The sequence below is a fragment of the Coffea arabica genome, chromosome 10e (assembly GCF_036785885.1).
Source record: "Coffea arabica cultivar ET-39 chromosome 10e, Coffea Arabica ET-39 HiFi, whole genome shotgun sequence".
Lineage (NCBI taxonomy): Eukaryota > Viridiplantae > Streptophyta > Magnoliopsida > Gentianales > Rubiaceae > Coffea > Coffea arabica.
Genome location: NC_092328.1, coordinates 1625055 through 1636740, shown reverse-complemented (window position 1 = coordinate 1636740; position 11686 = coordinate 1625055). Strand labels below are relative to the sequence as shown.

Here is an 11686-nt window from a genome sequence, read left to right as displayed (position 1 = left end):
TTTGTTGCTCTAAACAAATTAATTTACAAGAATTCTGAACAAGAAGGAAAATAATTTTCAGTTACTGATACATATATACAAAATGATTTTGCTCGAGTAATTGGGGACCCAAGTTAGCGGACGAAGTCACTGCGCGAGCCAAATACACCAAAGGAAAGAACGAATTAACCAAAGCCAGTCAATAGAGATGGTCTGAGCAAAGCAGAACCGAACAACTTGTGATTATGTAACAGGAGGAAAAAAAAAAAAAAAAAAAAAAAGAAGACAAGACGGAGTTTTTCGTATTTCTTCCTCTCTAACTTTCGAGATGGAAGGCAAAAGGATTGGAAATTTCAGCAACGACTGGGACCCAATCACAGCAAGAAGAGTCTTAAAATCTTGAAGCATTGGCAGTGACAGATAACTAAGAAGTGACTGATTCTTAAACAACTTTATCAACTTCTGCCAACACTTTTTCGCGCAATTGGTAAGTCTTTCCATTTTTAGTAACCCATGGACCTAAACAATTCTCAACCTCTCCTTTCATTTCAGAAAATCCATGTGCGCTTATCTCCTTTCATTTCAGGAGTAGGAACAGTAATCATACTGGTAGATGGCTAGATTCATATAACTCAACTGACTATTTAAAACTCTATAAAGAGGGCTTAGGCTTAAAGAAGAGAAAAGAAAATACTCGTATAGAAGGGGGAAGGGGAGGAGCAGATCGAGGTAGTAATAGTTTTAGAAAGAGGGCAAAAAATGGCTCGTGGGAAGATCCAGATCAAGAGGATAGAGAATCAAACCAACAGGCAAGTGACCTACTCTAAGAGAAGAAACGGGCTGTTTAAGAAAGCTCATGAGCTCACCGTCCTGTGCGATGCTAGAGTTTCCATCATCATGGTCTCCAGTACCCAGAAGCTTCACGAATACATCAGTCCCACAGCCACGTACGTGTCCGGGGAGCTCTTTTTTACTGTGTGTGGTAATTAACTAGCTAGCCCCTACTGGGGATGCATGTGCAAAGACATTATATTTTGTTTTGGTTTACAGGACAAAGCAGTTGGTTGATCAGTATCAAAAGGCTGTAGGGGTTGATCTTTGGAGCTCCCACCACGAGGTCCTTGATTTTTCTATTCCCTGCCTGCACTTTTTTTTTTTTTTTTTTTTTCTCTTCTTTTTTACTTACTTTTTTATGTCTGGAAATCTGCTTTCTGTCAAATTTTTGGCTCAGAAAATGCAAGAGCAATTGAAGAAGCTAAAGGAGGTGAATAGAAATCTTCGTAAGGAGATCAGGTTCTTCTCTGTTTGTTTGTTTGCTTCTTTATATTTGAATATTCAATTTAATAATATGTTCTTGCCGGAGTAATTTTTTTTCCAAAAAAAAACCAGGCAGAGGATGGGGGAGAGTTTGAATGATCTGAGTTATGATGAGCTCGGTTTTCTCATAGAAGACGTGGATAATTCTCTGAGGGCCATTCGGGAGAGGAAGGTAGAATTTTGCTTCGTAGATCTAGGGTATCAAGATTTCTTGTAGTTTCTGCGTATCAAAACCTAAAAGAACTTTTGAGAATAAAGGAAAAGCTATGTCGTTTTTTCACTTCTTCCTACGAGAAATTATCACTAGTAGTTTGTAAAGGCTACCTTTTTCCCTATACCTCAAACATTATGTTGACCAATAAAAATAGAAGCAGAATATCTTAAAATTCCATCTGAATTTGATTAGATTAGACCTATGTGAATCACACATGCCTCTCCATTACTTCAATCAGAATTTTAGACGGTTTGTAAAACTCGCGGCCTTCATTACAATTGGCCAATGCTTCTTGGATCAAATCAAAATGCTATCCACTGTCTTTCCCTTTCTAAATCTATATCACAAGTTGATATTGGACCTAATTAACCTGAGTAACATATCTAATCACTTCCTAATTAAATACTAGGAAGTGTAGCTTTTTCATGCCAACTTCAAACAAATTTGCACCTTTCAATGCCCTCCGTTGGAGGGTTCATGATACCTACTATTCTTTTATCTCTAAAATTAGTCTTTTTCTCTGCATGATCAGTACAAGGTAATTGGGAACCAGATCGAGACTCACAAGAAAAAGGTATTCTTGATTGAAATATAAAATCTTGGAAATGTTTTCTTTTTTCTTTTTTTTAGTATGCATTTATGAAATTGGTATTTACCTTACCATGCAACATGCCAATTGCAGGTGAGGAATGTTGAAGAAATACACAGAAATCTCCTGCTTGAACTGGTGAGCTGCCTTGTTCTTTTCTTCTTTCCTTTTTTTTTTTTTTTTTTTTTTTTGAATGATGAGTATGTGAAAATGATGGAGGCCGGTCACAAATTTTTTTAAAAAAAAAAAAAAAAAAATTTGGTACGCAGGATGCTAGAGGAGAGGATCCACACTATGGCTTGGTTGATAACGGCGGAGGGGACTACAATCCGGTCCTTGGCTATCCTCGTGTGTTGGCATTACGCTTTCAGCCTACCCAGCCTAATCTTCACAGTGGAGGTGGAAGCTCGGATCTTACGACTTTTGCCCTGCTTGAGTAGCAGTTTGATGTACTATATATATACATTTGATCTCTATTTCTATGTTGCGATGGTCTCTATTTCTTTTTTAAATACATTTGATCTCTATTTCTGTATTGTTTCTTTTCAAAACTTTTGACACAAAACACATATTCCGCTTCTTTTTTAATTACATTTCTTTCTTCAAAAACGTAAAAATACGAATAGCTTGTCCTTGTTTAGATTGTATAACTTTTCACAATAATTTTTTTTAAAAATATTATCTCAACACATTCTTTAATTTTCTTGTTTTATATATATCGATATAGTATCTTACCAAAAAAAAAAAAAAAAAAGAACTCTAAAAACTTGCCATTCAAACGGGTTCAAAATCAAAGCTTATTAGTCATCAATTTCAACATAAGGACAAGGAGGCCCAAGTCCAATCTTGGAAGTTTCTTCATTTTTCCTTTTTGGGTTAATTCCATCTCGCCCCCTCAAATTATAGATGAAATTTCGCTTCAGTTCATACATTTTATAATGGAACAATTAAGTCCCTAAACTATGAAATCTGTCCTAATTAACTAAAATCGTTAACGGAATCTAAAAAACTATCATTGTTTCTAGAGCGTGCGAAAACACACTCATTTAGTGTGCTTATCAAGTATTAGAAACCAAAATAACAAGGCCATAAATGTAATTTCACCCCTAAATGTACAATAAACAAATAAAAATAAGCAATCTAATATCTATACTACATATAAAGGGGGAGGGGTTCTACATATAAACGAATTGGTTTGTAGATATATAGACCTAAACTTTGTTTATTTGTTTGTTAGATATTTTAGGGCGAAATGATATTTGTATTCTCGTTATTTTGGTTTTCAACACTTACATATGCGTGTTTCTCATGCCCCAATAATAGTGATGATTTTTTAAATTTCGTCAACGATTTTACTTAATTGGGACGAATTTCATAGTTTAAGGATTTAAACGTTTCATTTTAAAGTTTAGAGATGGAAGTGAGATTTCATATATAGTTTGAGGGATAAAGTGAAATTAACCCTTTTCCTGGCGAATAGAGCAAGAAACTAACAAAGTTCTAGGACTCCTACTGTACTTCTACAATTCTTCAGAAGCGGTGGCCCACTCTTAAAACCAAAATCCTTTTCTCCGTCACACTCTCACACAATCTGGAGACAAAGAATTCACAAGTTCAAGACACTCACAAGAAAGAAAAAGGTAAATTAGCAAAGAGGTACAAAGATAGAAGTAGAACAACCTGAAAGCGGCGCCCGGGCGCCGGGGGAATAACTGAGACAGAGAGAGAGAGTTTTTTATGCAAGTCTTGTTGGGGCAGACATGGGAGCCCTCGCTCCGGTGGCAACTCATTGGCTTCCCCAAGATGATCTTCTGCTTAAAAACGCCGTTGAGGTGAGTTTAGAATCCAAATATAACATGTACAAATATTTGTGCTCTGTCTCAGAATTTCTGTTTTTTTTGGGACTTCTCAGAATTGCTTTACTGAGGAAAATTTGCTTTATTGAAATCTGTTGCTGTTGTTTTATTTCTTTCTTGTTCTTTTTTTTTTCTATTATTTTTCGTGTTTTCAGTACGAAGAAAATTTTCTTTTTTCTTGTTTTGGGTTGTTTTTACTTTATTTAACTGAATTCGGCTGGGATTGTGTTGAATTGAGTTGTGCTTTTGATTTTCGAAAGAGAGGTCCTTTTTTTGAACTCCAATTTTATTATGCTGCATTTCTTCTGGTGGTTTGTCCTTGGGACTTGAAAGTTGCATGCATTGTTTGCGTTTCTATTAAGCTTTACTTGAAGCATACCTGTATATACTACTGATAGTTTATTCTTTCAGCTACAGTGCTAAGGGGTGAAGTAACTGATGTTGGAGTTTAGTTTAGATGGGGAAGTTCAGGCGTAGTAGTAGTAGTAGGAGTAGGAGTATAGTTATGGCTAGAGTTTGCACTTCCAAAGCAGAACGGTGGCCATGGGGATTTTTCACTGCTTCCCATCATATTAAGTGCGACATTTCTTGCTATGTCGTTGCAGAAGGCTTATGGTTGGAGAGCCATTTGTCTTATAGATATTCTTGATGTGCTGATAGAAGGGAATCCACTACATTGTTGATTTCCCTTTATATAAAGCCCCGGAATGGCAATGAATTTGGCTAAAAGGGATGCACTACATCATTGAAAGTGTTGCACCCAAAATTTTGTAGTTTCTTATGATTAGTCATGATTATTCTGAAAAGATTGTTTTCTGAGTGCTCATTTTGTGGTTCCTTTTCTTCTGCTTTAGGCTGGTGCATCATTGGAATCCCTTGCAAAAGGTGCAGTGCAATTTTCTCACAGATTTACTGTTCAAGAATTGCAAGATCGTTGGCATACTCTTCTGTATGACCCAGTTGTGTCTTTTGAGGCATCAGTTCGCATGATTGAGTTTGAACAATCTGCTCCAATGGCGCAATCAAAATTGATCAGGATTGACAATAATAAAGAGGCAAAGTGCATTTCAAGGAAGAGAAAAGCAGAAACTGTACGTAAATGCTATTATGCTATGCGAAAAAGAATATGTAATGAATCTTTTGACTCGATAGATTTGATATTTCTGGATGAATCGAGTTATGGTGATGTTGGAAATGGAAATGGACCTACATCTAATGGTTTCCTGCTCGGAGATCAAATTTCGAAGTATTTTGGGAATCAAGAACTAAATTTTGGAGCTATAGATCATTCGCTTGGAAAACTTGGAGTCAATGAAGGCGGTTCATGTGGTGATGGTCTTTCCGCTGCTGCATGTTGTACAGGATTAAATGATCATCATAGATTTTCCCCTGGTCAAGGCAATCAGCCTCAAAATCTTTGTCCTCCATTTGACGAAAATCTTTCTTTGACTGGGGATCACATTTCAATTAATGAATATGGACCATCTCAAGAATTACAAGCTTGTAATTTACTTCAATCTTTGAATGTAGTGGAAAAACCCCAAAACATGTTTGGTCAAAGTGTTGATAAAGAAGGAAACGCCTGTTCTGGATCTACATGCCAGGTGATTAACTCATCTTTATCTGATTGTGGAACTGCTTTACAGAGTTTGGGTTATTGTTCTCCTATCACTCAGATGCCAGTTTTGAGTAGCATTGACAGCATTTCAGCATCTGCTTGCCCTGGTGTCTGCCTTGGAGATAATGAACAGCATGGAGAAGATGAACTTCTAATTTTGGACGACATTGATATCCCCTCAAAATCTGAAATAAAAGATCAAACCATGTCTGGTATCATGACTGATTTCTCTCCTTGTGCTGAAAAGTTTTCTTCAAATCAAACAACAGGTGATGAAAGGAACATTTTGGCTCCAAACGCTGAAGAGTATTTTGAACAGTTATCCAATTCGTTGCTCAATTTCACTTCTGAGGATGAGCAACTTTTCATGGATGCTGATGCTGATGGGAAGGACATCATTGATAAATCTTATATTGAGAACTTAAGCTCACTCTTGTTGGATTTTCCTGATGGAAGTGATGTACCCAGTCTAGGTCTATCAGAAGCTTCAGTCGCTCCACAAGAATGCCTTAATATTTCTAATGCTGTATACCATGGACAGGAATGCCTTGATATTCCTAGTGCTGCACCCCAGGGACAGGAATGTCTTGATATGTCTATCGCTGAACACCTTGGAGATTCAGGTGAAAACGAGCAATATGATTGTGGTGACGGAAGACAAGTTTGGAGTGTGGAGGCTCAAAAGTTATCTTCTGCTTTGACTGTGAATCCTATATTTCCAGAACTGCGCAATGGAGTTATTTGCTGCACACTCAACACTGAAGACACTGAGATTCCTAACAATGACGATGTTTTTCTTCCCATTTGGATGCCATGCTCATCTATCTCTTTGATAACTAATGCAAAATCTGATGAAGCTTATTATCCCATGACCTCATCTGTGAATGATTTCTCACATGGTGAAAAGGCTACTGCTGGAGTTATGGTCAAATGCGAACCAAGAAGCACCAGTAAAGTACATGTGCCTCCCCAAGAATCAAGATTTCCATCAGAAATGGGTCATAACCATCAATTTAATGATGACGGGCTTAGATTTGAACTGCCTTGTAGTGATGTCCCACATGTTGCACTCAAGAAGACAGGTGGTAGTGAGTGTCCAAATGGTGCTAATATAAAACATTTAAGCAACAAGGATATCATCAACGAATCTCTTAACAATAATTTGATGAAGCAAGTAGAAAACAGTGATCAAAATGACGACTCCGGTGATTATGACAGACAAAAGAAAGCTATCGTCTGTAAGCAGGAAGGAGATTGTATATCTCCTGTTCAGATAAGCGATGATATACATGCAGAATTGTACTCCATAGGACAGACAATTCCGAATCAAGCTGTAAATTGTACTTTATCTGATGAGGAAGAGTTTTCTTGTGAGAGTGACGATGATGTGCCATATTTTTCTGATGTTGAAGCAATGGTAATATATTCATTGCTGTTAATTTAAAGTTTAGTATTCTGTTAATCTTTGCTTTCCTAACATCAATATTTTTGTTAATCACTTTTTTACAGATCCTCGATATGGATTTAAGTCCTGATGATCAGGATGTTTATCACAGTCCAAGAGGTATTCTCAGTTTCTTGATAAAAGTTGAGTGATTTAGATTTAGTATGTCTGAAGTAGAAGTTTAACCCAAGTGTGAAATTTGGGGGTTGGTCATGACTTCTTAAATATTTTTCAAGTAAATGGAGTTTTGCCTATTTAATAATATGTCCATGTGGGTTGATAATAAGATTTTTCTAGTAAAATATTAGTCAGCAGAATCAATTGAACTTTACCAGTTTTATAAATTCTTGATTTCTGCTTCACTGAAATTGCATGGTATCTGTCCTAGTCTCTATTGTTAATGTCCTGTATTTGAAGTTTGAGGAAAACTTAACTCTGTATCTTGTAATTAACATTTTAATGCCCAGATCAACAAAAATTTTGAGCCAATTTAACTTTTTCAATGTCATTCTTGATTCTGGTGACATGATATCTGTCTTATCTCCATGTTAATGTAGTGTTTGACGTTTGAGGGAAACTTAAGCTTGTGATTAACATTTTAATGCTTCGATAGACAGCTTTTTACAGTCAACGACATTTATTTGATTTGCAGTCTTAAGATACCAGCATGAAGATGCAAGAAAAACAATCATAAGGCTGGAGCAGGCTGCAGATGCTTGTGTGCAGAGATGCATTGCAGCTCAGGGAGCACTTGCTGTTCTATATGGCCACCGCTCAAGACACTTCATAAAGAAACCTGAGGTATTATGATTCTTTCAGTGCCTCATTAAGTCAAATGAGTGCCAATAAGTGTTTGCTGACCCAGTGACCAATTATGGTTTTTATGGCTTTGCTATGGTGAACTGATGTATCTGAAGGCTAGTTTGATGGATCAGATGAAGCATGCTTTTCTTTTCTCTTGGGGGGTGGATGTCATTCAATACAGATTTTCCTAGTGAGCCCTTTCTGCATCTCTGTTGTCTTGAAAATAGAGTACTTGCCTGAAGTTTTCTAATACATGTTCAATTATGGATGCAAATTTCTGTAATTTAGTTTCAAAATGACCATGTTACGTTAGAAAAAAATTGATTATTTTGACTTAAATTGCATGCTATTGTAGAGTTCTTTTCTCTTTTTAATAATAAAGTTTCATTATGGAGTTTGCTATCTTATTTCTGATTGAAGTTGGGTCGATTTTAGGTGTTACTGGGGAGAGGAACGAAAGATTTCAAAGTTGATATTGACTTGGGAAGGGAAGCCTGTGCAAACAAGATTTCCAGACGGCAGGTGAAGTGATGCTCCTACCTCTTGTATGCAGTTCCCAAAGGGGTAGAATGAGTAGATGCATATTTTATGACTGAAAAATGTTCAGAAATGATCCAATCTTCTGTAATGCTGATTAAAATTCAGATTTATTTGTACTTAGCTTGCAGAGTAGAAGAAGAAAACTTGGGTTTGGTTGGAAAAAATTGAAACACTAATTATGCTAGTACTTAAAAGCAAGAGAGAATAGTTGTAAACAAGCATAACCATGCTCATGATTACAAGCATTTGGTTAAAGAGGCTTTTTTATCAGTTTTTATTCAGCAGGGTTATCCTTGAAAATCCAATATTTTAGGAGCTCATTTCCTTTTATCTTTAAAACATCTCACAGGAAGTCATATTTTAAATCTAAACAAGTTTTGTCTAATAGATGTTGAACTTCTGTGTGTGTTTATTATCATCTATTAAGTTTCTTAATTTCTTCTATTTGCTTTTTAATAGGCCACTTTAAAGATGGAGATTGATGGATCATTTCTTTTAAAAAACCATGGAAAATGTCCAACTTTTGTTAATGGCAAAGAAGTACTGCCTGGGCACAATGTCAACCTCATTTCTGGCTGTTTAATTGAGGTATGCTCATTCTTGTTTGGAGTACAGGGCTTATTTGTTTATCTTTTTATCTCTTAAAATAGATTATTTTTAATAGGTGCTAATTGTGTCCACTTCTCATGTTTTCCCCTGATAAAAATCCGTGTTAATGGAACATACATACATTATTTTTCTTTGAATTGTTATTATTTCTTGGAATGTCACTATTCTTTAACTTGGGAGGAATATTGGTTGGTTTGGATAAAAGAGTGATTTGTTTTCTTGCTCTGGAACACCATAAACGTGTGAGGATTATTGTGATAATAGCTGCTAAGAGTTCTGAACATTCAACTGTGATCTAGCAGTTGCTGACAAGATGTCTTTTTAATGACCTTGCCATTCAGCCAATTACGTCTCTTATTTGAGCGTAAACATAGGGCCAAAAATCTTGTTATTTTCTAGGTATTTCAAGTAATCAGTTCTTCCCTTCAATGTTTGTGATATGATGAGGTCAACATTTTCTTCTCATATAGCATAAATTTAAATTTAATTACATTTGTGCTATATTTGCAATAATGCAATTGTGGAAATTGCAGATGGGGAGAATTACATTTGTATTTGAGACAAATAGAACTTTGCGTAAAGCATATCGTGATAATATATGCGGTATGAAGCCAGACCTGGGATCGCAAGACATGGATTGAAACAAGTACTGGAAGGTGCGCGTTTCCTTGTTCTTTAGCAGTAGATTCCTGAAAATAGGTTCTAAATACCTTTATTGTATCAGTACTTGTTCTGATCTCTACCTTTTGTAGCCCGCTCTGCGTGGAAATAGTTTCTTTTTCTTTGAGCAGACACATAAATTCCAATTTTTGTCCGCCAAAAATCCAATCTCACCTTTCATTTGTGGGTTTGGGACCAAAAATTTTGCTTTGTGTGTGATATGTTGGTGGCTATTCATAAACAGATCGCTGCGTGCACATTGAATACTTGGCGAACATAACCAAACCGTGAATGGAAGTTGTCCATATTCACATCATCAAAGTTTTGATATTTCTTGTTTATTTATTTTTTAATTTTTATGGTTGCCGAGATTTTACGAGTTTATCATCTTTGGATTTCATTGCAAATAGTCTTGAATTCCAGATGGTGCAAGGATCTGCAGTAACTTTCAAGTAAGGTTTCATTTCCATATCCCACTGTGGATTTTCTTACCTTGTCATGGTCAAAAAGTCTCTATCTAGAGTGTTAGTCCTCCTCAAGTTGTTGTTATTTCAAATGTTGCACAAGGTTGAGGAACTTCGTTTCCCTGTTTCGGAATGAACTTTGGTTCTCAGTTTACCCATTCCTCTTTTCCCCCTCCTGAGAAAAGAATTTGAAAAGAGAGATGTCTCGTCATCTTTAGGGATGATTATACACGAGGCATCTGATTATCATCGACATCTGAATTTTGCTTGCTTGATCCAAACAAAGAGACTCTGCTGAATTTGTACTGACCAATCCGACCGTGAAACTTGAGGTTTGCCAGCTATAGTTCTGCCTGCCTAAAAGGCCTAAAAAAGTTCAAATGATAAATAGAAAGGTGAATGGCTTTCATCACAATTCACTCGAGCCCTGTTCTCGATTACTTCAACATGACTCATCCCTTTTCTTTTTTTTTTTGGGTGTTACCAGCGTGTGCAGAAAATGAGAAGATGTACTCTTATCTGCTGTTTTCAATGTGCGATTTGTAGAACTGATTTTTCAAAACTTGGACACTTGCAATCCACTCAAGAAAGAAAGAAAAAGTATAAAATAGTAAAATAAACTTGGACCGTTTCCTGGGGAAGAAGAGGAAAGTTCCAAGTTTAGTCCCTGGACCACAGAGGTCCAATGACATTGCTGATATTGAACTAAAGAGGTCCAAGTTGTTCTGCGGATTTGTGCATGTGGAGGTGGATTTATAAGATTGACTAGGCTCCATTAAACAGTCCAGGAGGACCACAGCAGCACATGATTCTTGAAGTCATCCGTGTAATCGCCTAATTATTGAATGATTATTTCATCTACAAGCTCAAGTTATTATGCATCATAATGGTTTATCCACTTTAATCTACCCTAGACGCATTAGTTAAACTGCCTCCTCGTACAAATTGGACGTAGCCCTGCAGGTTGGCACCCTGAAGTACTATGACCCACGTTAACAGGAATGTTGCTATAGGACCACCTTAACCCCGCAACATCACCAAAAGTTTCAGACTAAAATTTCTGTGCAATTTCGCGCGCTCTCGCCACGTTGCCGTACGCACCCATCAGACTCTAATTAAGACCAAGAAAAGTTGCTACTCCAGTTCTGTGAATATCACGGGACGTTTTACTTAGGGTTGAAAGATGAATCAAATTATCCGATACTCGAATCGAGTTTAGCTTGGTACGAGCTCGTAGCTCGAACTTGATTCGTCAACTAGTCAAATCAAATTTGAACGACGTTTGATGTTTGACAGCATGCAAACTCAACCCCAAAAAAAAAAAAAAAACAAAAACTCGTTCAAATTCGGTTCGGCAAACGAACAGGTTTGGTTTGAATAAAATTTCAAACTTGCTGAAATAATTAAATAACTTTGAACACTAGCGCGTTCGATTGGATTACACTCCTAATTTTCGTCTGTGCTGTGACCACCTTCCAAAGCCTTGTCGAGCGTAAATTCTGTATCTTTGCACTGAAATTTATCAGGAATCCCATTCAATTGGGTCAGTTGACGAACAAGGCAGCTCATCAGATCTTTAGTTGCACCTGATT

General features: G+C 36.6%; 2 protein-coding genes across 9 annotated transcripts; both read left to right on the top strand.

Annotated features, from left to right (window-relative positions):
* The first annotated feature begins 331 nt into the window (after positions 1 to 331).
* Positions 332 to 2634, top strand: LOC113711939 (floral homeotic protein DEFICIENS). Of its 3 annotated transcripts, XM_072066844.1 has the most exons (8): positions 332 to 466; positions 566 to 926; positions 1030 to 1096; positions 1211 to 1272; positions 1369 to 1468; positions 2043 to 2084; positions 2193 to 2237; positions 2369 to 2634. In XM_072066844.1, exons 2-8 carry the CDS (start codon positions 739 to 741, stop codon positions 2537 to 2539), a joined length of 675 nt encoding a protein of 224 aa, XP_071922945.1. In that variant the 5' UTR covers positions 332 to 466; positions 566 to 738; the 3' UTR covers positions 2540 to 2634. The 3 variants fall into 3 exon arrangements, with proteins under 3 accessions (XP_071922945.1, XP_027090983.1, XP_071922946.1); XM_027235182.2 differs by having other exon boundaries at positions 342 to 926; XM_072066845.1 differs by lacking the exon at positions 2043 to 2084 and having other exon boundaries at positions 350 to 926.
* Positions 2635 to 3616: 982 nt separating this feature from the next.
* On the top strand, positions 3617 to 10981 carry LOC113710919 (uncharacterized). 6 transcript variants are annotated; one of them, XR_011821789.1, is made up of 9 exons: positions 3617 to 3931; positions 4810 to 6990; positions 7083 to 7137; positions 7670 to 7818; positions 7935 to 8011; positions 8257 to 8343; positions 8821 to 8949; positions 9504 to 9626; positions 9875 to 9971. XR_011821789.1 is itself a non-coding variant. In XM_072066843.1 (8 exons), exons 1-7 carry the CDS (start codon positions 3860 to 3862, stop codon positions 9609 to 9611), a joined length of 2781 nt encoding a protein of 926 aa, XP_071922944.1. In that variant the 5' UTR covers positions 3618 to 3859; the 3' UTR covers positions 9612 to 9626; positions 10041 to 10509. The 6 variants fall into 6 exon arrangements, 3 of the variants coding, with proteins under 3 accessions (XP_071922944.1, XP_071922943.1, XP_027089795.1); XR_011821788.1 differs by lacking the exons at positions 7935 to 8011; positions 9875 to 9971 and adding exons at positions 10041 to 10489; positions 10582 to 10981 and having other exon boundaries at positions 3618 to 3931; XM_072066843.1 differs by lacking the exons at positions 7935 to 8011; positions 9875 to 9971 and adding an exon at positions 10041 to 10509 and having other exon boundaries at positions 3618 to 3931.
* Positions 10982 to 11686: the final 705 nt, after the last annotated feature.

What these genes read in the sequence shown, in the direction of transcription:
- LOC113710919 (XM_072066843.1), top strand. Translation starts at nt 3,860, where the DNA reads ATGGGAGCCCTCGCTCCGGTGGCAACTCATTGGCTTCCCCAAGATGAT. An exon ending in TTTCTGATGTTGAAGCAATG is followed by an intron (nt 6,991 to 7,082) that starts GTAATATATTCA and finishes ACTTTTTTACAG; the next exon opens with ATCCTCGATATGGATTTAAG. An exon ending in TTTCTGGCTGTTTAATTGAG is followed by an intron (nt 8,950 to 9,503) that starts GTATGCTCATTC and finishes TGGAAATTGCAG; the next exon opens with ATGGGGAGAATTACATTTGT.
- LOC113711939 (XM_072066844.1), top strand. Translation starts at nt 739, where the DNA reads ATGGCTCGTGGGAAGATCCAGATCAAGAGGATAGAGAATCAAACCAAC. An exon ending in GGGCCATTCGGGAGAGGAAG is followed by an intron (nt 1,469 to 2,042) that starts GTAGAATTTTGC and finishes CTGCATGATCAG; the next exon opens with TACAAGGTAATTGGGAACCA. An exon ending in GAAATCTCCTGCTTGAACTG is followed by an intron (nt 2,238 to 2,368) that starts GTGAGCTGCCTT and finishes TTTGGTACGCAG; the next exon opens with GATGCTAGAGGAGAGGATCC.